Source organism: Ambystoma mexicanum, chromosome 7p, assembly GCF_040938575.1.
Source record: "Ambystoma mexicanum isolate Mex_15411 chromosome 7p, UKY_AmexF1_1, whole genome shotgun sequence".
NCBI classification, from domain to species: Eukaryota; Metazoa; Chordata; class Amphibia; order Caudata; family Ambystomatidae; genus Ambystoma; species Ambystoma mexicanum.
The window spans coordinates 525,347,228-525,372,679 of NC_090939.1; the positions used below are offsets into that span (position 1 = coordinate 525,347,228).

The 25,452-nt window shown below is 50.9% G+C and overlaps 1 protein-coding gene across 1 annotated transcript in view; it reads right to left on the bottom strand.

Annotated features, from left to right (window-relative positions):
- Nucleotides 1-25,452, bottom strand: part of CYBB (cytochrome b-245 beta chain) — a 370,087-nt gene that overhangs the window by 18,088 nt on the left and 326,547 nt on the right. The window contains exon 12 of the mRNA XM_069636562.1: nucleotides 7,999-8,123. Coding sequence (XP_069492663.1) covers nucleotides 7,999-8,123 — 125 coding nt within the window. The remainder of the gene's footprint in view (nucleotides 1-7,998; nucleotides 8,124-25,452) is intronic.

Below are 25,452 nucleotides of genomic sequence, written 5' to 3' on the forward strand. Positions count from 1 at the left end.
TGTGACGAATTCCACTCTATGATTAGTAGGCCCTCGGGGATGCAACCTTATTTAACTTGGAGTCCATACAAAAAAGATAGGTGGCTAATTACAAGGGCACTATTTGATTCCCTCCTCTTGCAAGCAAAGACTGCAAGGTGGAAAGGATTTCCAGATATGGTTGGTTGTCCGGTATGTGGACACCAGCTGGAAGATTTAGCTCATTTCATGTTTTTTTGCCCAGGTTATGCAGGTATTCGTAGAGCAACTTTGTTACCCGCCCTAAGGAAATCTGAGATACGCCACCATAAAGCTATACTCGCTTTTCTTCGGAGCGCAGACACTGTTTTTACAGCGTGGGCTTTGCTCACATTTTTAAAAAGAGCAATGTATTTTAGGAAAAGTTTGTTGAGGCTCCAGGGAGACCTTAGCAAAGTATGAAATACCTACACAGTGGAATTACTCTGCATAATGATTTAACTGCGTCCCTGTTAAAACTGGATCCTATGAATTAGCGACTATGAATTCACTATTGTTTTATTCTTTTACGCCCCGTTTTAACACTGTATGTACAAGTTTTTTAAGAATTGTATAACTTCTTTGATTGTATGTATATGTTTTCTTTTTGATTGCTTGATGGATTTTTTAAATCTGAATAAACTTGTTTGACTGACTGTATTTATAGCATCCCTGCTGGCCCCTGGGGACAGGCAGCAGAAAATACGAAATGGCTCCAGATCAACAGGTGGGAGTTGTTGCAATTGGCCAATGCCACAGAGAGAGGTCTGAATGAAATGTCAGGCTAACTGCTCTCCAGAATAGGTATGTGCTAGACCTCCTCACTAGTATGACGGGAGGAGTGTGTACAAAAAATTGTGGCAAGCTGCTGCACCCTAATACGAGAAAACGACAAACAGATGCACTATCTGTCCCTGATGAAAGTAGGATGGGTCTGATAGTTAGAGCTATTGGACCACCTACTGCTGTTGGACCACCTGGAGTTAAGTGTATGCCCCCTTTTGATCCTGAGAGCTATACACAACACTGGGGTTATTGTGAGAGCGATGGTGACTGTTGTTTTATGACCTGTGGACCAGAGGATTATGTGAGAAGAGGAGGTAGGTTCAGGGGTGTCTGTAGAACTTGGATCCCTAAAGATGAGAATGATAAAATGGCAGATAAAGGGTAAAGGGGGAATGTGATCATGGAGATAAGACCAGTGATGTGCAAGGCCATGCCCCCCACCTGTTCCCAAATTACAGAAAACATATAGAATAAGACAACTAGAATAAGGTGTCATTTTGTGTATGCCATTGCCATGTAGAATGTAACATAAGTAGGATAGAGTTAGCTTTGCCACACTGTAAGGAGCTAGTCTTCTACATTATATGGAGGGTTAGGTTTCTGAATACACAGAGAGGGAATGTAGTAAATGGTGGTAGGCACAGAGTTAAGTAGGGTATGTATGTATAAAGCAGCATTATAAATGGCAAGAGAAGCTACATTTTCCTATTGCAAGGCCCTGCACAGCACATGGTTAAGAAAGTACAGCATTGCAGTTTAAATAGTTTAAAAGGGATTTGTGTTGGTCCATGATGGTGTCCAGACGGAAAGAGCCAAGGCCGATAGAAAGGGAGAATAGCTGAAACTTCACGAATCAGCCTTTCTCATTGTTCCAGTTTAGATAAGCAACAATTAAGTTAGTTGTGTTGCTAGCAGACAGAAATACACAAGGTTTTAATTGTCAGGTGCAAGCAGTAATGTTGCCAAAAACATGCTAGGAAGATGTACTCATAGCACCTCCAATGGTGAAAGTAGTTCAACGGCCGCATGAAAAACACATTAGCAGGTTGAATAAATTGAAGGCAAACAGTCTCATACATTGGCCTCACACTACAATGAATAAGCTGTGCACATCATGACCCAATTAGATCAAACACCTGCAAGAATACGTATATATCAGAATGGAGTACATGACGACCTGTTCACGGTTGAGCAACTGTTTGGGAGATTAGGGCCCAACATGGCAAGATGAGATGGGAACAAATTTGATCGTTTTTTGGCTAGGGCAACGTTTTGATCCCTTGTTTCCCACCAATAGTTAATTGTTGTGGATAAGTGTAGCACCCAAGACCACATCAGTAACAGGCACCAGAATTGTAACGATGTCTGCATGTTGTGGCGCCAACGGTCTGATGATGTGTGAGACATGACGTCTTGTACAGTCGGAGGGAAACTGGGAAGGCTCAAAGTTAATGATTATCCAATTAGAAGAAGTAATGTGCAGAAAAATATAGGTGATTTATTTTAACAACTAATGGCAGCTGCTGCATATCGTGTTTATTATGAATATGACATTGTAATTTGTTTAGTTTATAACCCCTGGGCTACCAGGAAGTAATTGAGAAAGTCTCTAAAACGTTCTACAGGCTGAATGAAGTAAACAAAGCTGGTTTGTTCGTGCACCTTGGTTTGCTCCCTTATTCTGGTTGGTGTGGATGATTGGGAGGTCATTTATACCAGTGCAGCCATTTCTTTATTTTCTTTTTTAACTCTTCCTTTTCCCGGTTGCCAGTCCCGTACCTCCTCTTGCCCAGCCCTCTCCCAAGACCTCATTCCCTCCCCACTCCTGCCCACACGTGCCCCCAGTGAGGAAGCTAAGGTCTAGCAAACGCTGCACGGCAGATGCTCTTTTTGACCTGTTGAGATCTAGGGTACCTATAGTGTTTTTATAACAAGTTGAGAAATGGTGAAAAAATATGCCCGTCATGGTTCGGGGAGAAGGGAACTGTAAGTAGTACCTTCTGCCGTTCCATGGTGGCCATTCCAATGTCAGCTGTGCTGGCAATACTCCTATTCCCGGCGCGGCAGAGGGACAAGGAAGCACAAGGTAGGTGGGGAGGGATTCGGCGGCCTCCCACTCAGAAGGGACTCAGAACGGGGTATTTACCATGTGGTAAAGACCCTGTTTAGAGCCTCCTCATTTCCTGGGAGGCTGCCACACCCTCATCACTGCATATTAATCAATTATATCTCTCAAGATGTTATTAAGATGCTTACAGCCAATTGTACCAAAGATCACTGAATGATCAAGTAGGTCCAAACATATATGCATCCAGTCTTCAAAATGACAATGATTGTCATTGAGCTCCTGGAAAGTGACAGTCTCTGGCCTCCAGTTTATTTGGAAGTCAGGTTTATGTGATCTTCACAGATTATCACAAGAGAAAAGTGTCCTGAGCTGCACGGCTGATTGGGCTTGCCTCTGTGTTATTCTGTGGTCACAGAAATTTATAAAAAAAGAAGGGAGCATTTCTATCTTTGAAATTGGTTGATCATACTTTACCTGGCTCTGAGTGGCCCAACCCTCTGCTTTTAAGGTCACATCATTACTTCCTCACCCTTTTCAGCCAAAGACCGCTAGCCTTAAATTTCCTGTTATAGGAATTGCTGATGATTCCTCTGGCTTGTTGGTGGGGGAGATTGGTGAGGCCCAACGCACTGGTTTGATATGATACATGAGCAAATATTCCAAAAGCATAGATGTTCCAGGTCTCATTTGGGATAACACTGATGCAAGAAAATGCTGATGGAGCTCGCAGAGGAAGCTTGAGATGCCAACACTCTCCCCAAAAGAAGATATAGCGTGGTGCATTGTGAGAACAAGAGCTGCAAAAAGTGTTGCTGTGCATTGGAGGCAGGGTCCATTACAATTCCCACCTGTATATAGTTAGGAACACCCAGTTGGATCCCCAAAAACGTTGTGCATTCCAATGAGGATCATGAGAATCTGGAGCACTTGGAGTATTCAGAGGACATATTCTAACAAACACACCTGTCCCAATGGATGAAGGATTAGGGGAAGACTTTTGAATGCATTTGATTTGACTTATTATTTCTAAAGAGTGCACGCTGTCCAATAAGGACACACATTGGTGCAGATGGTTTATGAACAAAAATGGATGGATCAATATCAACATAATAGTTAAAACAGTATTCTCAGAAACAAAAGTAGAAGATTAACGTTAGCTGGCAACAGGCATATACAAGGTTGAGAGATGCGCTGTTCACCTTGGGCATCCCAAGGGAAAGGAGCAATAGAGACAGTGACCTATGCAGAAGATAACCTCCGAGAGGAGAAAAGATCACCCAAAATATATACACAGCTGCATTAAGAGTGGGTAGCAGGAGAAAAGAGAAATACTGTCAAAACTGTGCCGTTGTTCACTACACCGAGAGATAAACTACATCTTACCGCAGCAGATTGTCCCCAGTCATTAATCTTACTTTTTATTTTGATGCCAAAATAAATGTGTCCGTAAGCAACCCACAATGATCTCACATAGTGTGTTGATATACCTTTCACAGGCCACCAGAGGGAAAAAAGAGGAATAATATTGTAGAGAAGCAGATATATATGTCACTCATGCAGCCCAACCCCTTGCATCTGTCATATTGGAAGAACAGCAAGAAAGCACTGTGCAAAACACCTGGTATCGTCCAAATACTGCATCGAAGATATGAAAGACGTTATGCGCTCAGGCAACCGTATCGAATGAATCCTCAAACTGAAGTGGTAGAAGGAAGTCTGCAGACACCATTGGACATGGAAGAACAATAAGTAAAGTCTGACAGGGGTAAAGTGACGTCATGAAGAGAAGACGCAATGGCGCACTGAAACAATATATAAATACTTAAAGAATGAAGGTGTGACTGAAGTAACAAAGTGAATGAACATGTAGATATGAAGAAATCATACATACAGATAAGTAAGAAGAGATGCAGTAAATGTATACACGCAGAAACAAAAGATAGATGAGATATACAGAAGCTTGCTACAGTTGAAAATATAACACGGGTAAAGCCGAATGATGACAAAATGGACGTCGGTTTCGTATAATAGTAAGCTAAAAACCCCAAAGAGAAAGAACAAGGCTGCAGAGCTGACAGGCACTGAAATACAGATTCATAAAAGAACAAAGAATATTTGTTTGACTAAGGATCAACAATGATGCAGTAAGAAGCAACTGCAGGGTACAAAAGGAGTCGAAGAGGGTAAGCCATATACGTAAGACATATTTATTTATTTTAGACTAAGTAAAGGAGTAAACATTTGCGAGTGCCAAGTATTGGAAAATTAAAAATGCAGAAAGCATATGCAAGATGGAGCAACCAAGTCTCCAGATGCCATGAAGAGTATTAGCAACTAGTATAATTGAATCAAATAGCACTAAATAAGAGAATAGAATGGACAAATCATGGTCTCCTTACATGTGATGCAAGACCAGAAAACAAGGCCTATTCATAAGGCTCCAGGCGAAGATAGCAATGCACCTTCACTCCCTTTAAAGTTTCGGAGAAGAGAACAGTCAACAAGGTCAACTACAAAGAACAGGCCTTGGCTTAGGGCCTAATTGATGAGAGATGGTAGGCTTATTAGCCATGTGAGCAGTTGTTTGATGTCGTTCCCCACACCTGGGTTTCATTTTGCTTACATGCTGCTAACAAGCCGAATGTCCAAGGCTGGAAGAGGGTACCAACCAATCAGGATGGCCTATGTGATGATGGACTATACACTGTTGCAGAAGTGAATCCACTGCTATTATTCTACTATTACCTGTATTATACATAGTTAGAGGTTGCTACAGGCGTGCCTAGTTGATAAGGGGTCAGCCAATGATGTTACTAACACCAAAGCTATAGATATATATGTTCCCTTAACCTATCCCTCTGCCCAATGGGTTTTTACTATTTGCCATATAATATGACTTCATAGCTGATGTATATTGAGGTATAAAGCCTTTGTTAACTGAAATGTATTTGAGAGTGTGTGAGCTGCTTTTTATTATGCTTGCCAGAATTCCCTACTTTATTGAACTGATGATAAAGTAGTAGTTTGCCATAGTCTTTTAGTCTGTCTGGTTACTTTGGCCTGAAATCAGTTATTTTGGTAATCCTGTCAATCACTTGATATGCTCCAGGTGCTATTGCGCATTTTAGTAAAAGAGGATGGTTCAAGATCCAGACCCTCAGATTCTAGTTTCCTGTGGAGAGCAGAGAATAACACATGTAAAACGAGACATTCGGCAGGTGCCCCTTTGAAGAAATTCCGGTCCGGTTACCACGGGTGCCCCGCGGACTGAGGGCAAAGTGGTTGATTGGGGAAGAGTTGATACCAAAGTTCTCAAACTGAACAAATGGATGTAAGTAGAAGCATCAAAAGTGGTTAATACAAGGGGAGGGATCATATTGCATGTTTATATATGGTGGGGAACGTAACAGGATTTGATTAAGGAGAGATACCTTGTTTCCTAATCTCATAGCTGACGTATATTGATGTATGAAGCCTTTGTGTAACTGAAATATATTGGAGAGTGTGTGAGCTGTTATTTGTCATGCTTGCCAGATTTCCCTACTTTATTGAACTGATAATAAAGTAGTACTTTGCCATATTCTTTGAGTCTGTCCAGTTGTGTTAATCCCGACCAGCACTTGACATGCTCCAGGTGCTACTGTACAAACAACATAATGGCAGTTTAAGAACTGTGCACATAATAAGTGAGTAGATTAAATGGTTTCTGCTGTAGCAGGGCAGCTTAATTCAATAACGCATTCAAAGACAACAGAGCCAGAAAGGCCAAAAAAGGCCAGCACCATAGGTATCTCTTGAAAAGGAATCTAAGTCAACATTGAATTTATTAGGTCATGCAAAACTAATAGCAAAACAAAACAGAAAATCATATTGAAGGTCATATGGATGGCATATCTTTTTATGAGCATGAAGAGTACAAGAACCACAAATAGAAAACACCAATGCTGAATTAAACTGAAGGGGTTATAACCTCACTTAACCCATAACTAATATATATTGTTTGATGCAGAAGTGGTAAAGCGAAATGGTGTCCAAAGGTTTATACCAAGATGCCTTGGAGGACTTGGAAGTTATCAAAAATAAACACCACTACCAAGAGCCAAGGCCAGTCAGGCTGTCATATAAAGGCAAATGGAAGCAGGCTGACTCTTGAATCTTATCACAGTCAATTTAAGAAAGGGAAACAAACATCAGATAGAGAAGAGCACTACAGGAAGAGTAAGAAAACATACAGTCATCTGGAAGATTGCATCTACGCATGAGTATTTAAAAAATCAGTTCATCCCAATAAAAATAACTTCAGTAGCCCGGTGGATCCAGACACTACATTAAGCAAAAGGACTGTATAGAAAATTGGGACCAAGAAGTCATAAGTACAATCTAAGTGGGGAGTATCCCCCAATATAGGGAGGTGCCTTCTACTTCTAATTTGGCATTCATGCTAATATAAATTCAGAACATATTGCAGTAGTTGCATCCAATACAATTCATCAATTCCCCAAATAATCTCTACTCTAGGCTGCAATTCCTCATTCGGATGAATGCAGGACCAAACATTGACACGGAAGAGGAAAAGGTGGAAGTGGTCACTCTGACAGGGAGTCAGAGGTGGTGATAGTATGTTATAATGGTATACAAAGTACTGGCTCAACCATAGTAGCAGTGATTTCATTGGTGAATGGGATACAAAACCAGCACGTTATGTCCACCCGGTGGGATGTATGCTCCCATTAATTCCATCAGCACAAAGGAGTATCTGATAGTAGTGTGAACTAGAATTGGTCTCCTGAATGCATGCATATGCGTCTATATGTGCGTCACTGGCTTCTCCTGCACTGGAACTAGAGCAGAAACACATGCCCAGAAACAGATCTTTCTTTTCTTGCTATGTTTGCTTTTTCCACAATATTCATGGGGTAGCATTTGGATGCATATCAGGGTAGGATCTGGGAACATCGGATCCTTAATTATTTAAGTTGAACATATGCTGGGGTTTGGGTATTGCCGTCCAGGTGCCAATGTCCCGTGAGGAAATAACTAGGCAATGATCTGTTACCTAAAAAATAATTGCTGTAATAATGCGATACAATCTTAACATACAACTTCAGCTCAGGTCATGGTGATAGAAATGAGCAAGAACTCTTTACCTTGGGTACTGGGTTGCAATTGTTTTGAATTCGTTTTCCCAGTTTGGTCGACCATATTGTGTTTTCTGTTTCAGGCCAGTGATAACATCCGTCTCCTCGTCATGGTGGACAGTGAAGTGGGTGGCCTGTGGGTCAAGGAGAGACATGCTTAAACATTGATGGTGACTAAACTGCTGCACTTTGGAACTTGAAAGGGCTGCATGATACTGTTTCCATTTCTGTGGGTGAGATGGTGGGAGCCTTTATGAGGGACCAGATCGACAAATATCAACCACATTATGACAGCTTTGCTACACAAGTTATGGAAATGCACAAAGAACATTTGACCTCATATGATGTTAAAATGAGATAGCAGTTGCTACCATATTGCTCTTTGAATTTTCTGTGTCTAACAATGCAAGGCTATGTTTGATACTGCACATCCATCCATTGATGTCGTATGAAACGTCACAAAAATTGTGTTCCCTTCACCTTTTACCATTCGTCATCTGCACAGATTTTCTAGAGCTCATTTACATTCAACTAAGAAAATAATGTATTCTTACATAAAACATTTGTAATTGTTCAAATGTATGCAGTATCCCACTTGAACAGGACTGAACATAGCACATGGCAAGAGTCAAAAATCCAGAGAAATGTTTTTCTTTTAAATTCAAAGGTAAATTGCATTAATCTCAATCAAAATGTGATGTTTTGGTGCTTTCTTAACACATCGGACTATGCCACATTGCCTATCTTTTGACCCAGCACCTAACGAATTGGCACGAGCTTTCCAAAAATGTATCCGCTGAGATTCCTCACAGTTGATTTGTCCAACTTATTGCCTAGAGCACAATTGAAATCATTTAAAACATGCATACATATCAACCTTGGTGCACACGTGCAGGTTCAGAGACATGTCCGGACACAATTGTCATATACTTTGACACTATGTGATAGACGAATAACCCGATTTTGAAAGTGAAATGATCATTCTCGAACTAGAACTTCAAAAGTATAGTTCATGTTTAATATAAACTGCATGGTGTAGCGGACTACATATTGTGGGTCAAAATCTTTTGAGGTTTGGCCTATGTGTGCACTTCAACATAGAAATTAATTTGGGAACATCAATGTAATTCTCTCCTTTTGAATATTAACTCATCAGAATCACTGTGCCAGCGAAGGTTAAAATGAAACTTTTCGAAATAGATTGGATCGGGGATAGAACATTATTAAAGAATGATCCACTTTTTACCATTATAAAATTGAGATCAAGCCTTTTAATGTAACTTCGGCCGACTTGAAGAGACACCCGTCTAGAGGTCTGAGAAAGCATATGCTAAGGTTAAAATTAAACCTGTACTCCACTATGGGGGCTGGAGAAAGAGAGCTTGTAGATATTGTGCCTCAGATGTTGACACTTATTTATTACTTGTGGTGGGCTGCACAACCTTCGTATGAAGATGTTTGGAATATGTGTGCACAATGTGAATTCGTTGCATACCAAATATTTCTGTTACAGAATCTTATCAAGGAAGGAAATCTTTGTATTTATTTAATATCTTTATTTTGTATTAGTAAGATGCTTACACATCAAGTCAGTTGTTTTGCAAAGCACCCACAGGGCAACATGGCGGGAACATGGGAATGAAAATCAAATGAAACAATGAAAAATAGCGGCGGAACTACTAGGCCTTGTGAGCGTTCAGAACATGCAAGTGCAGAGAGAAGAGAAGGGATGAGGGAGTGGGGGTAAGTTCTAGGTGTATCAAGAGGGAAGTGCTAGGGAGTGAGCAGCTGTATGTGCCTAGGTGGAGTGGTCAGCTGCCAATAAATAAGTGCAGGCCTGTGGTGGCATAGGAGAAGGGAAGGAGGAGGTGAAAAGAAAATTCTTAAGGAGCTTCCAGAATTTAAGGAAATCCGGCTCAAGACGAAGAGGGAGGCTGTTCAATAGGAGGGAGCTTGCTGAGGAAACAGACCGCCACCAGCTCGCTGTTTAGCGAAGCGCTTGACACACAGTATTAGTACGAAACAAATTGTATATTTGATCTTGACGTGATTTTTTAATCTCTAAAAATGATTATTAGAATTGTTGTATTGATGTATTGAATGTATTTATTGGTTTATGTTATGTGTAAAGCTTTTCAGTACTTATATAAAAATGAATACATTTTTATAAAAATTGACAATATCTGAGTGGGTTGGGGATGCAGGGCCCATAGATGGCAACAGCCTGTAGATTGAAAAGGGATTAAAATGGTCCCCTGACAACTATTCTATTCATGGAGCAATCAATTCAGAGATCAAAACAAAGATACTGTTATTTCATTGTTTTATGCAATTGAAATACAAAAATGAACGCACGAGCCTCTGAAATGAAGCTGACTTAATTTTGGAAGTCATGGAATCTGAAGAGGTCTATGAACCCTTTACCTCTTATAAAATAAATACAGAGTTGTTGAGTTAAAACAAAAATGCAGTAGAATACACTTGAATTTTCAGCGAAATTAACAGGGTAATTCATAGAATTTCGCACAAAAGTGGCGCACGCGGCTGGCGCACAGTGTCCTCGTGCGATACACTGCACCAGCTGCGTGCGAAAAAATCAATTTCATCGCACATCGTATTCATGGATTTTAGCCTCCTAAACCAGCCGTGGCGCAGAGTGGTGCAGCGACCCTGCAGCAGCGCCAGTTACGCCCCCAAGAACGCCCTCGCGCAAGGAAAAGCCATCAAAATTCCCAATTCATTGCAAATGTTTGTGCTAACCCTGGACCAGTGCACAGGGCTGCCAAACAGCAAACGCCAAGCGGGGAACGTGTATTTCAGTGGTTCGCGGGAAGTTTCACATGCGAATGTCCTGGGTACGTTTACATCAGGGGTGCGCGTGAAGTAATACACGCGAATCCATCAGGGCACGTGTATTCCAGGGGTGCGCGGGAAGTATCATATGCAAATTCAGCAGGGTACATGTATTTCCGGGGTGCGCAGGAAGTATCACACGCGATTCCATCAGGGCACGTGTATTTCAGGGGTGCGTGGGGAGTACTACACGTAAATTGGCCGTGTGGGTCCTCCCAGGTGTTCCCTCTACACCCTCCACGGCCCCTGCAGGCAGCCCACACCACAGGGGACTACCCTGCACCCCTGCTCATGTCGCGCAGGCAGGCCATCCACCGTGGGCATGCCGCCCAGCCAACCCACATGTCACCTTGCACCACTGATCAACAACGCATGTCTCCCAGCACCCTCACCTCCCAGCACTGTGGTGCACCCTCCACCAGGCCCCCACTCATGTCTCCCAGCACCCCCACCCCCCTGCAGTGCCGGGCACCCTCCACCAGGCCCCACTCATGTCCAACTCATGTCCCCCTGTACCCCCACCCCCCTGCATCCCGGGCCACCCTCCACCAGGCCCCCACACATGTCCAACTCATGTCCCCCTGCACCCCCACCCCCCAGCATCCAGGGGCACCCTCCACCAGGCCCCCACTCCTGTCTACCACCCCCACCCCCCAGCAGTGCGATTCGCCTGGGTACGTGTATTTCAGGGGTGCGCGTGTAGTCTGACACGTGAATTCATCAGGGTATGTGTATTATGGGTCCGCGTGAACTTCCACACGCGATATCAGCAGGGTACGTGTATTACGGGGTTCGCGGGAAGTTCCACACGCAATTGCCCTGTGTACATGTATTTTGGGGTACGCGGGAAGTTCCACACGCGATTTCAGCAGGGTATGTGTATTTCAAGGTGCGCGGGAAATTCCACACGCGATTGTCCGTGGTGCGTGTATTTCTGGTTGCGCGTGAAGTGACACACGCGATTTCAGCAGGGTACGTGTATTCCAAGGTGCGCGGGTAGTTCCACACGCGATTGTCCGTGGTGCGTGTATTTCTGGTTGCGTGAAGTTTCACACGCGATTTCGGCAGGGTACGTGTATTCCAAGGTGCGCGGGAAATTCCACATGCGAATCCAGCAGCCTACGTGTATTCCTTGGGTGCCATGGAGTCCTACACGTGAATCGACCGTGTGGGTCCTCCCAGCTGTTCACTCTACACCCTCCACGGCCCCTGCAGGCGGCCCACACCACAGGGGACTACCCTGCACATGTCCCGCAGGCAGCCCATCCACCATGGCCATGCCCCCCAGCCAACCCACATGTCTCCTTGCACCACTGCCCACAAACGCATGTCTCCCAGCACCCCCACCCCCCAGCACTGTGGGGCACCCTCCACCAGGCCCCCACTCATGTCCAACTCATGTCCCCCTGCACCCCCACCCCCCAGCACTGTGGGGCACCCTCCACCAGGCCCCCATTCATGTCTAACTCATGTCCCCCTGCACCCCCACCCCCCTGCATCCAGGGGCACCCTCCATCTGGCCCCCACTCCTGTCTCCGAGCACCCACACTTCCCAGCACTGTAGGGCACCCTCCACCAGGCCCCCACACCTGTCACCCTGCACCCCCACCCCCCAGCACTGTAGGGCACCCTCCATCAGGCCCCCACTCCTGTCCCCCTGCACCCCCACCCCCAGCACTGTGGGGCACACTCCACCAGTCCCCACTCATGTCCAACTCATGTCCCCCTGCACCCCCACCCCCCTGCATCCAGGGGCACCCTCCACCAGGCCCCCACTCATGTCCAACTCATGTCCCCCTGCACCCCCACCCCCCAGCACTGTGGGGCACCCTCCACCAGGCCCCCACTCATGTCCAACTCATGTCCCCCTGCACCCCCACCCCCCAGCACTGTGGGGCACCCTCCACCAGGCCCCCACTCATGTCCAACTCATGTCCCCCTGCACCCCCACCCCCCAGCACTGTGGGGCACCCTCCACCAGGCCCCACTCATGTCCAACTCATGTCCCCCTGCACCCCCAGCCCCCGGAACTGTAGGGCACCCTCCACCAGGCCCCCGCTCCTGTCCCCCTGCACCCCACCCCCCAGCAGTGCAGGGCACCCTCCACCAGGCCCCCACTCCTGTCCCCCTGCACCCCCACCCCCCAGCACTGTAGGGCACCCTCCACCAGGCCCCCACTCCTGTCTCCCTGCACCCCCACCCCCAGCAGTGCAGGGCACCCTCCACCAGGCCCCCACTCCTGTCCCCCTGCACCCCCACCCCCCAGCACTGTAGGGCACCCTCCACCAGGCCCCCACTCCTGTCCCCCTGCACCCCCACCCCCCAGCAGTGCAGGGCACCCTCCAACAGGCCCCCACTCCTGTCCCCCTGCACCCCCACCCCCCAGCACTGTAGGGCACCCTCCACCAGGCCCCCATTCCTGTCTCCCTGCACCCCCACCCACCAGCAGTGCAGGGCACCCTCCACCAGGCCCCACTCCTGTCCAACTCATGTCCCCCTGCACCCCCACCCCCAGCACTGTGGGGCACCCTCCACCAGGCCCCCACTCATGTCCAACTCATGTCCCCCTGCACCGCCACCCCCCAGCACTGTAGGGCACCCTCCACCAGGCCCCCACTCCTATCTCCCTGCACCCCTACCCCCAGCACTGTGGGGCACCCTCCACCAGGCCCCGACTCATGTCCCCCAGCCAACATGTCATCACAATCTAGAGCCTTGGCCCTTATGGGCAGCCTCCACATGCCAAACACCCACCCAAATATTGCATCCACCCACTTAGAAATGCCAATTACATGATACAACCCCAATGGCAAGTATGTAAATGAACACATGTCCCTCACATACACACAATGGGTGTCAGTGAATGTCAAAACCCATATCATGACATGCATGAAACCAATGAGATGGTACTACACATTGAAGTATGATGAAAAAATATGTATTAAAAGCAACATAAATGGAATCAAAAATAAACAAACGAAAATGGGAATTTAAAACAAAAAGCAGCATGTCCGTAAAATAATGTAAAACCACAAATCATAATCCAAAGGAAAGGTGTCCAAAGTCACAGTTCACAAAAGTAAATCCAATGGAAAATTAAAACCAAAAACCATTGCTCAATGGGTAAAATCAAAATTCAAAAAAGAATTCCCAACAGTCAACTATATACAGATAAAAAATCCAGGGTCCATGATCCCAACAGAAGAAATGAAACCTATCTAATAACACTACCTAATAAAAAAAACTATATACAAAAATGTGGTCCATTGTCCAAAAGGTCCAAAAAATATAAAAAAGCAAAGGAAACCTAACACTGACTACAGAACTATTTACAAGGGCAGCGGGCCAGTCCGACGGCTCACTTTGGGATGTTCCGGGCCAGGGCATCATCGAACTCCTGCTCAATGTCCCGGAGGCGGTCCTCCTCCATGGCCCCGAGGGTCCGCAGGGCCGATGACATGTTCACTTCCAACTCCCTGCGGATTGCCTCGAGGCACTCGGCCCACCTCAGGGCCCTCTGCATGGAGTTCTCCGCCCTGACCATCGTGAGCCGTGCCTCTTCCACCCACTGCCGCTCTGCATCTATGGCGTGGCCCAACCACTGCCACACGGAAGACACTTCCCGTCCTGGGTCCTCCTGCCCTCTGGCCGATGCCTGCCCCTCCGATGTCGAAGGCCCCGAGCCATCATGGCTCCCACCTCGTTGCTGCTGCTGCTGTGCCTGTGCCTGTGCCCTGGCTCCTGCTGCCTGCACATCCTCCACCGGCTGGGGTACAGTCGTTGATGTGGCCACCCCTGCTGGACGTCCGACTCCCGACTGTGGCAGGGATGCCTCCTCCACCAGCCTTGCCGCACCGTCAGAGGCAGCTCCACAGGGTACCCAGGTGACAAATGGGTGGGAAGATGGCACGGAGGACGACTGGCACATACGGTGTTCAGTTGAGGAGGGGGTCGGAGCAAGCTGCAGCAAACGGAGGAATCCGGCCTGGGTGACCTGTCCCAGTAGGCCGAAGCGGTCAACGAGCCATTCGAGATGACGTGCAGTCTCCTCATGAAAAGACTGCAGGTCACCTCGCATGGCCCGTTGACGCAACGCCACACCAGTCAGGACAGGCTCAACCCGTACCTGGATAGCCACATCCGCAGGCAGAGGAAGGCCAGTTGTTGTGAGCTCATCCCCTGCCTGAAAACGGGTCTGGACGTAGGCATCCCTGCTGGTGCAAGATGATGCAGTGACAGGATCAGGGACAGGATTGCACACAGGCACCTCCGTGGCGGCCTGTGCTGCCTCCTGTCCCTGGTCCTGCACTGCACCACTAGCACCAGTGGAATCCCCACCTCCAGACCCCGTCTCTGTCGCTTGCACGGCCTACTCCTCCACCAAACCCCCCACCAACCTGGATGACTCCGTGCCATCTTCCCCCGTTGGGCCCTGTGGGGTCCCAGCTGCCCCTTCTGCTGCCGAGGAGTCCAACTCCGACCTCCGCCTCTTGGACCTCCCCCCGGCAGCTGCGGCCTGGGACGTGGCACCGGACTCCTCACTCCCCGACGAGATCACAACCTGGGAGTGGAGTCGGGCCTTGCATCTCCGGCTGGCGGTGCGATCCCCGCCGCTGTGCTCCACAGCACCTTCTCCGCCCTCTTCATCAGTTGACGCTGCAGACAGGGAGAAATAAAACACAGGGATCAGGGCACTGTACAATGGACACATACACACATGACAGTTGTGCATGAGTGGCATTGGCAAACCTCAGACATGGCATCACAATCGCCAACACACATGTCATTTCAACTCACACACATGAGCCATACCACAGCCATATCGCAACAGCCAGCACCATCCATACACATACAACAGCCTGAGCAGGCAAAGGTGAGCCATACATCACATGCAACACAGGGAGTGCACTACACATGCACTCACCCCACCACACTTGCATGCATGTGTACACCTCTGCCAACTGTCGCAGTGTTCAGATTGGCATCCATGTCACATCTGCCAATCAGGCTTCCACATCCTGCTGTCACATGCATCCATGTTGCATCACTGTTGCACCCTTGTCAAATACACACACATGCACATGTACACAGTGCTGATACATGCAGCTGAAAACAACATCCATGTGTGACATCACGAACATGCCTACTTATATACACATTCATCCAAACATGTGTGCCCACACAACTGCATTTGGCATGCAAGCCTACACACACAAGCACCATCCATGTCTCACACGTGACAGCCCTCGCATGTGTTAGCCTCACGGCCCTGTACACCCCCACCCATACTCGGCCCCATACAAACAGATGTGCAACCTGCACACTACTGGCACATCACCACACGCATAGCTTACAATCAGGATGCATGTCCACTTACCGCTCGACTCCAGACGGGTCTGCCTCTCAAGGACCTGGACGTGGAGCGCTGGGGATATGCGTTCCAGGACCCTCATCTGATCTTCCGACAAGTGGCCCCGGCGCCCCTTAGCATCTGCTGCCTTCAAGAGGCGCCGGGCCTTGTTGAGGGTCCTGGACCTGAAGTCCTCCCAGCGCTTCTTGACATGTTGGAAGTCGCAGACTGCCACCCCCTCCGCATTGATGGCAGTCACGATGTCTGTCCAGATCCGAGTCCGTCCTTCCTTATCGGCGTGCACACTTCCGAAGAGGGCATCATACTGCCCCAGGACTTGCTCCACCAGGACACCAACTTCGGTGGCAGTGAAGCTGGTGCCCCTCTGCCTCTCTGGCTGGGGGTTGTCAGTGGTGCCAGATGTTGCAGTGCCCGACATGACAACCCCAGAGGCAGGAGTGGGTGGGCAACTGGGTCCTGGGGCTGGGCTGTGGAGCGATGGAATCCCAGTCGGAGTCTTCGGTTCCAGCAGGGGTGGTCACAGCAACAGCACCCCTGGCTGATGTGCAGGCAGCAAATGGCAGGGCACGTGGGCAGCAGGCAGTCAGGCAGCAGCAGATGGCAGGTGGGAGCGTGCTCGGGGCTCTGGGGGGCAGTAATTCGGCCTTTTGGGCAGGAGTGATACGGAGTGATTTGGCACGTGAAAATCCAGCACGTCTGCGTGTATTTGGGGAAAGGGCCTTAGCGCGTAAGCGCGTCAGCACACGTACGCAAATTCATTGGCCCAAAGGCCACCAGCGCATATGCGCGTCTGTGACGTGCGTGCGCGGGCGTTTCCCTGTACACGGGTGCATGTTACATGTCCAATGACTGCACCTCAGAGTGTCAGCCTCAGAATGTCAGCTCGTGTAATTGGAGGATGGGGCATTAGCGCGTACACGCGGAAGTGACGCTGGACGTGTGGGCATGTTTAAATGGTACGTGTAAAACGCCATTTCCTTGTACGTGCTTTTCGTGGAGAGCGAGTGGGTGAAATCTGTACTTCTTGTCAGTTCACACGCAATTTACTTCACGGCGTTCCAAGTTCGTACTCCCTGTTACCTCCGACAGCTTTTTCTCTTTTTGTCTTTTTCCTGGGCCTGTTTCCTCAAACAGCGTTCACTTCTCCTGTTGTCCGGACTCCTCAAACAGCGTACAATTCTTCTTTTGCCGGGGGTGTTGCCAACGCGCACATGTGCGTATTTTTCACGTGTTATTTCCTGGCAGACGGTGAGTCGCGCACGTATTTGACATCTGTGCTTGCCTCGTGTGTTGCCTACCCCTTCAGAGGTCAGTCTAGGCTGCGTGTGACACGCATACGTTCATTTTTGTGTTTCTGGGTGCCACAGAATAGTTCAGGTTTCTTTTTCCACGCGCATGGTCTAGGAGGGGTTGCGTGCACATTATCTCCCTTTTTCGGGGTGCCTGTGCGTTGTGTGACCCGTCATCTTCCCCCAGGGTTCACATACAGCCTTGATAGAGCACTAGGGTATGAATTCCATCTAGTACCCTACCCCTTTGACCCCCAATTGCCCAGGACAATAGTTTACTGCAACTCCCATACTCACAACTACATCAGTGCCATGGTTGGGAGGCGAGCACGCGGCAAGGGTGGCAAAGGTGGACGAGCCACAAGAGGTGGCCGTGGTGGATACGGTAGGGGACGTGGCCGGGACTTGCAGGGTGCCCCTATCCCCCCATGTGTGGGTGACCAGTCAGGGACACCCATCCCCCCCCCCCGGTTGAGGGTAACGTGGATGACACCATCCCTGCTCAGCCCTTGTTGGACCAGCCCATTGTGGCACCAGACTTGGCACAGGGTGACTCCATGGCTGACTTCCAGGTCAGCAGGTCTAGGCCACATGTGGCGGTGCACGTTGGTGTCACCAGCCCACATGGATCAGGGGCAGCTATGTCATCTGCTGCCCCGAGTAGGCAGGGTGGGGAGGCTGCAGGGGCAGCTGCGACTTCATCCACCCCAGCTCTGAGTCTCCCAGCCAGGACAGTGTAGGTCCTAGTCCATCCTGCTGACGTTCCCCCTGACTACATCACACTTCAGCTAATGCCTGCACCAAGTCCCATGGTGAGTGTTAATTCCCACACTCCTGGTCCACAGTCCACCGGGGCTCCTGCCCTTAGTGTCCAGAGCGGCGTAGGACACTCAGTATCACCACCACCTTCCAAGCGGAAGAGGAAGAGTGCTCGTCCAGTACAGGCTGATGCCCCAGACACGGCTACACAGTCCGGCCCACCAAGGAAGCCCAGCTTCAATCAGGCCGAACTTGATGCACTTGTGGAGTATGTGTCCGCACATGACAGCGAAATGGTGATTACTGCAGGATGCAAGACCACACCTGCACAACGTCAGGCACACTGGCAGATCATCGCGGAACTCATAAGTGCCCTTGGATTCGTGAGGCGCACAGCTAATGATTGCTACAAGCGCTGGAATGACCTGAAGCGCAGGGCAAAGAAAAAGCTGGCCTCAAGTCATGCCGCAACTCTAGTGACTGGAGGTGGGTCTCCAGCAGAGGACATAGAACTCACTCCACATGAGTATGTTGCTGGGACCTACGTCACAGAGGAACAGATCCAAGGCGTGGGAGACCTGCCAGATTACGAGGCATTGTCCGGTGAGTGCACATGCATGTGTGTGTCATCCATGTGCATGGTGTGTGTGTCAGTGCTTCTGATTGAGTGCCAGGTGAGGGTGTGTGTGCCTGAGTGGTTTGGGTCACCCATGTGCTTCATCCAATACATTCTCCGCACCAGGATTTGGGTGTTGCAGTATCCCTTCTGGTAACAGTAGACATTCAGCCCAACCTCACGCCAGTTGCCCTTGAAGTGTCATCTTGCCACAACATAGTTGCATATTATTCTGTGTTCATTCAGGCTGATTGTCTGCATTCCACCACTTTCACTAGGCATTTCTCAGTCCTATTGTCACATGTGTGACATGGCTAGGGTACATGCCATCTGTGTGATGGCATGTGTCATGTATGTGTATTGGACATGCCAACCACAGGCCAATGTGTGATGGCACTGCTAGCCAGCATGCAGCAAATGTGTTGGTCTTCCATCTTGGTGTCATCAATGTGTGCCATTTACCTCCCCTTCACACGCAGTGACAGTGCATGCATGGGAGGGTTATAGTCATGTGGGACATGTGTCAATGAAGTACTGTTTCTGTTGCTTCTCAGCCCTAATTGTGTGCCATGGTGCTCATGCCTGTTCCCATTTCTTTTCTTTCATGTATTTGCAGGGGATGACGCACTTGATACTGCTGGGGTTGTGGAGATGGTGCAGACCCAGGAGGGGTCTCAGGCCCGACCGGGCACCAGTGAGGGACATGGTGTGGTGGTGGGTGAGAACCCACACTTGCTGCAGACCATCATCTCTAGGGGTGTCTCTGGGTGCACCTCCCCCGAGCTCTATTCAGGTGTCGATTCGGATGATGAGACCTACGTGCCGTCGCAGGTAAGTGTTTCTGGGAGGGATTCTGTACTGTCCAACCCACCTGCACCAGGGGTAGAACCCTCAATGGGGATGTCAGTGTTGGTAGGTCCGCCTTTGGTGGTTACGGATGCAGGGTCACACTCCGCTACATCTGATCCTGTTCCTGGGCCAGAAGATCAGAGGGGGAATGCAGTCCTGCAGCCTCAGGCAGTGCCGGCACAGCAAGGCGCAGTTCGCCTTGCCCCAGACAGGTGTGGTGCCTGCCGACGCGGTGGCCGTACGCCACCTGGCAATAACGCATGGGAGCAATCCATATACGGTATGGCAAACCAACAGGCAGCATCAACTGAGATGATGGCTCAGGCCATGGATAGGGTGGCCACTTCCATTGTCCCCCAAGAAAGGCTGATTGCACAGCTACAGCAGGCAACAGACTCCATTAGCCAGTCACACAGGGAGGACATGTTGGCGTCCAACAGGGTCAGACGGGCGGCACTGGAGACTCTGCGGGAAGCCATTTCTATAGAGTCCCAGGGCCACAGGGAAGCCCTGAGGGTGGAAATTCCATCAGCTCAGGGTAACTCTGGTTGAGCCTGAGGCTTCAGCTAACACGAGGACAGAACAGCAGCTGGAGCAGCTCACACGTACGCTCTCAGCTGAGATGCAGGCAACTAGGGAAGAGGTCCGGGCATCCTGTGAGTTGTTGCATGGGGACCTCCGCACAATTATCCTCCAGAACCAGACCTTCCACACCTGCATGCTTGCAGCCATGGAGGACCAGACTAGGGCTTTGCGTGGGCTGCCTCCCACAGTGCCACCACCTCCAGATGCAGCTGCAGAGGGTGAGGAGAGCGACAGCAGCTATTCTCCCACAATAGGGTAGCCGTGCAGGCCATGAGCCCATGGAGGTGTTTTTTTTTTCCGCAAGATCCACACAGGTGGGTTTTGGTGTGCACCCTGTCCTCGGACCTCCTGGGTGGCCTCCCCCACCCCCCGGGCCCATTCATGGCCATATTTGATTTTTGATTTTTGATTTTTGTTTTTTGATTTTTGATTTTTGATTTTTTGGACAGTGTGTTGCCTTGTGTGGCTCCCGTGGGTATACGCTGTATTGTGGCTGGGCACATGCAGGCTTGTCCTGAATTTGCGTCAGATGCTTGGGTTTGTGTGACACACACCCCTCCTGCTTCCCATTTCCATGGGCTTGCAAAGGGTGTGCCCAAGTGACATTGACTTACACAGTGACTTTGGACTCCCATTTGATGTGTGGGCAGTCTGTAGTCAATACTGTGTATACATTCCTAGTGCGTATCGTTGTTGTATTGTACACTGCATGGTGTATTGATATGTGCCTCTGCATCCATCTCATCCTCCTAATTTGCAGGTCCATTTGTCATGTCTTCACAAGGCGGTCTACTTTGGAAATGGAGTCCATGTTGTAAGCAGTGCACCTACACTTTTGTGTGGCGCTAACACTGTACAGTTGGAAGTGTTCGAAGTGCTGGCATTATCAGGTAGTGAGGCTACCAATTTTTTTTAAGTCCGTACTGTCATGTTTATGGTAGGTTGGAGGTTGTGTAGGTGATTAGTATTATTGGTAAGTATTTGGTGATGTGTGTTGTTGGTCCTGCATTACTGTGAGCATTCCATGTGTGTCCAGTCTCCATTAGGGACACTGTAGTTTGTGACACTTGGGTCATGTTGTGGGGATTAATTTGCCATGGTATGTTGTGTGGCCGTGCCGGGGAGGGGTTGGGTGACATGGCACTGTTCTCATGTTGTATTTTGCAAGTGGGTATTCATTTTTGCCTCATGGAAGTGTGTATTTTGATGACACTGCATTGGTGGTGTTTGTGTAGGTAGGGATGCACACATTGTGACACTTCCAGATGAACAATCTCAGGCTGCTATGGTTCTGACAGTTGACTGTCCCTTAATTCATCATAATTGTCAGATTGAGTCATCATTGATTGTCAGATGGTATGTGCCAGGGCTGTGTGCACTCCAAAGGGGTGTGATTTCTATTTGAAGTAATTAGCCACCAGCTGCGTACGGGCTGCCTCACCCCGTGCCCTTTCCCCTCCTATGCGCAGCGGGCGTGCATGTGGTTGAGGATGTGGGGGCACCACCATGTCTACAGCCAGGCCCCGGCGTGTTGAAACATTGTGCAGGACACATCCTGCCACTATGATCTTGCGCACTACTAGGGGAGCGTATAACAGCTGCCCGCCAGAACAGTCAAGGGAGCAAAAGCATGACTTGAGCACTCCGAATGTGCGCTCCACTATGCCCCGTGTTGCAATATGGGCTATGTTGTATCTTACCTCTGGAGGCGTGATGGGGTTCCGAATTGGCGACATCATGTGGGTGCTCAGAGTGTAGGCACTGTCCCCTGGGGAGGTGGTGATGGGGATCATTAGTGGGGTATTGACATTACTCTGTAACTGTCATGTATGCGTGTGCTGTGGCATTTATACTCACCAAGCAGCCATGCATCGCCATGCCGCCCAGCTTCCATGTCCCGGTTTAGGGTTGACATCCTGTAAATGAAGCTGTCGTGGGTGGACCCTGGATAGTTGGCATATACGGAGGTGATGATTCCCTTGGAATCACATACTATCTGGACGTTGATGGAATGCCAGTGCTTGCGGTTTCTGTAGATGTGCTCAGATGCCCTGGGGGGACGTAGAGCCACATGGGTGCAATCAATGGCACCTAGTACTTTGGGGAATTGTGCCACCCTGTAGAAATCCTGGCTGACAGCCTGCCTTTCTGCAGGTGTTCTGGGCAGGTATATGTGCCTGCGGACTGATGGGCGTGCATTGATGATGGCCAACACCTGGTGTAGGCACCGTGACTGCGTGGCCTGCGACACCCCCCCCACTATGGCACTTGTCCACTGAAATGATCCGGTAGCCAAGAAGTGCAGTACATTGAGGACCTTCTCCAGGGGGCTGAGTGCTTGGGAGCACAGGGTGGGTGATGTGAGGTGATCCTCCCACTCACTGACCAGGTCGAGTATTATGTGTTATTATGTGTGGTGGAAACCTGTACCTCCCATACACCTGGTCATCAGGCATACCAAATAGGCTGGTTCTGGGTGTGAAGATTCTGGCCCTGACTATCCTTCTCCTCCTCCTGCGGTATCCCACCGCCACTGCTGCTAGGAACGGTATATTCATCCTGGAGTCTGAGCTTGTTTGTTGTTTGCGCACTCTTTTATGCTGCGCGGGATGTGCGCCTGCTTCATCCTGGCGTACGTGTTTCCGGATTGGACCTTTTATTTTTTTGCGCGTTGTAGGCGAACGTGTAAATCTTCCCGCCCACCCCAGGAATACACGTAACACGCTCTCCCAGGCCCAGTCACGAGTAAATATTCCCGCCTACCCCTGAAATACACGTACCCTGCAAATTCGCGTGTGAAACTTCCCGCGCACCCCGAAATACACGTACCCAGGGCAATCGCGTGTGGAAATTCCCGCGGACCCATAATACACGTAACCTGATGAAATCTCATGTAAGACTACCCGCGCACCCCTGGATTACACGTACCCTGGCAAATCGCACTGCTGGGGGGTGGGGGGGACATGAGTTGGACATGAGTGGGGGCCTGGTGGAGGGTACCCTACAGTGCTGGGGGGTGGGGGTGTAGGGGGACAGGAGTGGGGGCCTGGTGGAGGGTGCCCTACAGTGCTGGGGGGTGGGGGTGCAGGGGGACATGAGTTGGACATGAGTGGGGGCCTGGTGGAGGGTGCCCTACAGTGCTGGGGGGTGGGGGTGCAGGGGGACAGGAGTGGGGTCCTGGTGGAGGGTGCCCTACATTGCTGGGGGATGGGGGTGCAGGGGGACAGGAGTGGGGGCCTGGTGGAGGGTGCCACACAGTGCTGGGGTTGGGGGTGCAGGGGGACAGGAGTGGGGGCCTGGTGGAGGGTGCCCTACAGTGCTGGGGGGTGGGGGTGCAGGGGGACAGGACTCGGGGCCTGGTGGAGGGTGCCCTGCACTGCTGGGGGGGTGCAGGGAGACAGGAGTGGGGGCCTGGTGGAGGGTGCCCTACAGTGCTGGGGGGTGGGGGTGCAGGGGGACAGGAGTGGGGGCCTGGTGGAGGGTGCCCTGTACTGCTGGGGGGTGGGGGTGCAGGGAGACATGTGTGGGGGCCTGGTGGAGGGTGCCCCTGGATGCAGGGGGGTGGGGGTGCAGGGGGACATGAGTTGGACATGAGTGGGGGCCTGCTGGCAGGTGCCCCTGACTGGTGGGGGGTGGAGGTGCAGGGGGACATGAGTTGGACATGAGTGGGGGCCTGGTGGAGGGTGCCCTACAGTGCTGGGGGGTGGGGTGCAGGGGGACAGGAGTGGGGGTCTTGTGGAGGGTGCCCTACAGTGCTGGGGGGTGGGTGTGCAGGGGACATGAGTTGGACATGAGTGGGGGCCTGGTGGAGGGTGCCCTACAGTGCTGGGGGTTGGGGGTGCAGGGGGACAGGAGTGGGGGCCTGGTGGAGGGTGCCCTGCACTGCTGGGGGGTAGGGGTGCAGGGAGACAGGAGTGGGGGCCTGGTGGAGGGTGCCCTACAGTGCTGGGGGGCGGGGGTACAGGGGGACAGGAGTGGGGGCCTGGTGGAGGGTGCCCTGCACTGCTGGGGGGTGGGGGTGCAGGGAGACAGGAGTGGGGGCCTGGTGGAGGGTGCCCTACAGTGCTGGGGGGTGGGGGTGCAGGGGGACAGGAGTGGGGGCCTGGTGGAGGGTGCCCTGCACTGCTGGGGGGTGGGGGTGCAGGGAGACATGAGTGGGGGCCTGGTGGGGGGTGCCCCTGGATGCAGGGGGGTGGGGGTGCAGGGGGACATGAGTTGGGCATGAGTGGGGGCCTGCTGGCAGGTGCCCCTGACTGGTGGGGGGTGGGGGTGCAGGGGGACATGAGTTGGACATGAGTGGGGGCCTGGTGGAGGGTGCCCTACAGTGCTGGGGGTGGGGGTGCAGGGGGACATGAGTTGGACATGAGTGGGGACCTGGTGGAGGGTGCTCTACAGTGCTGGGGGGTGGGGGTGCAGGGGGACAGGAGTGGGGGCCTGGTGGAGGGTGCCCTACAGTGCTGGGGAGTGGTGGTGCAGGGGGACAGGAGTGGGGGCCTGGTGGAGGGTGCCCTTCACTGCTGGGGGTGGGGGTGCAGGGGGACAGGAGTGGGGGCCTGGTGGAGGGTGCCCTACAGTGCTGGGGGGTGGGGGTGCAGGGGGACAGGAGTGGGGGCCTGGTGGAGGGTGCCCTGCACTGCTGGGGGGTGGGGGTGCAGGGAGACAGGAGTGGGGGCCTGGTGGAGGGTGCCCTACAGTGCTGGGGGGTGGGGTGCAGGGGGACAGGAGTGGGGGCCTGGTGGAGGGTGCCCTGCACTGCTGGGGGGTGGGGGTGCTGGGAGACATGTGTGGGGGCCTGGTGGAGGGTGCCCCTGGATGCAGGGGGGTGAGGGTGCAGGGGGACATGAGTTGGACATGAGTGGGGGACTGCTGGCAGGTGCCCCTGACTGGTGGGGGGTGGGGGTGCAGGGGGACATGAGTTGGACATGAGTGGGGGCCTGGTGGAGGGTGCCCTACAGTGCTGGGGGGTGGGGTGCAGGGGGACAGGAGTGGGGGCCTTGTGGAGGGTGCCCTACAGTGCTGGGGGGTGGGGGTGCAGGGGACATGAGTTGGACATGAGTGGGGGCCTGGTGGAGGGTGCCCTACAGTGCTGGGTGTTGGGGGTGCAGGGGGACAGGAGTGGGGGCCTGGTGGAGGGTGCCCTG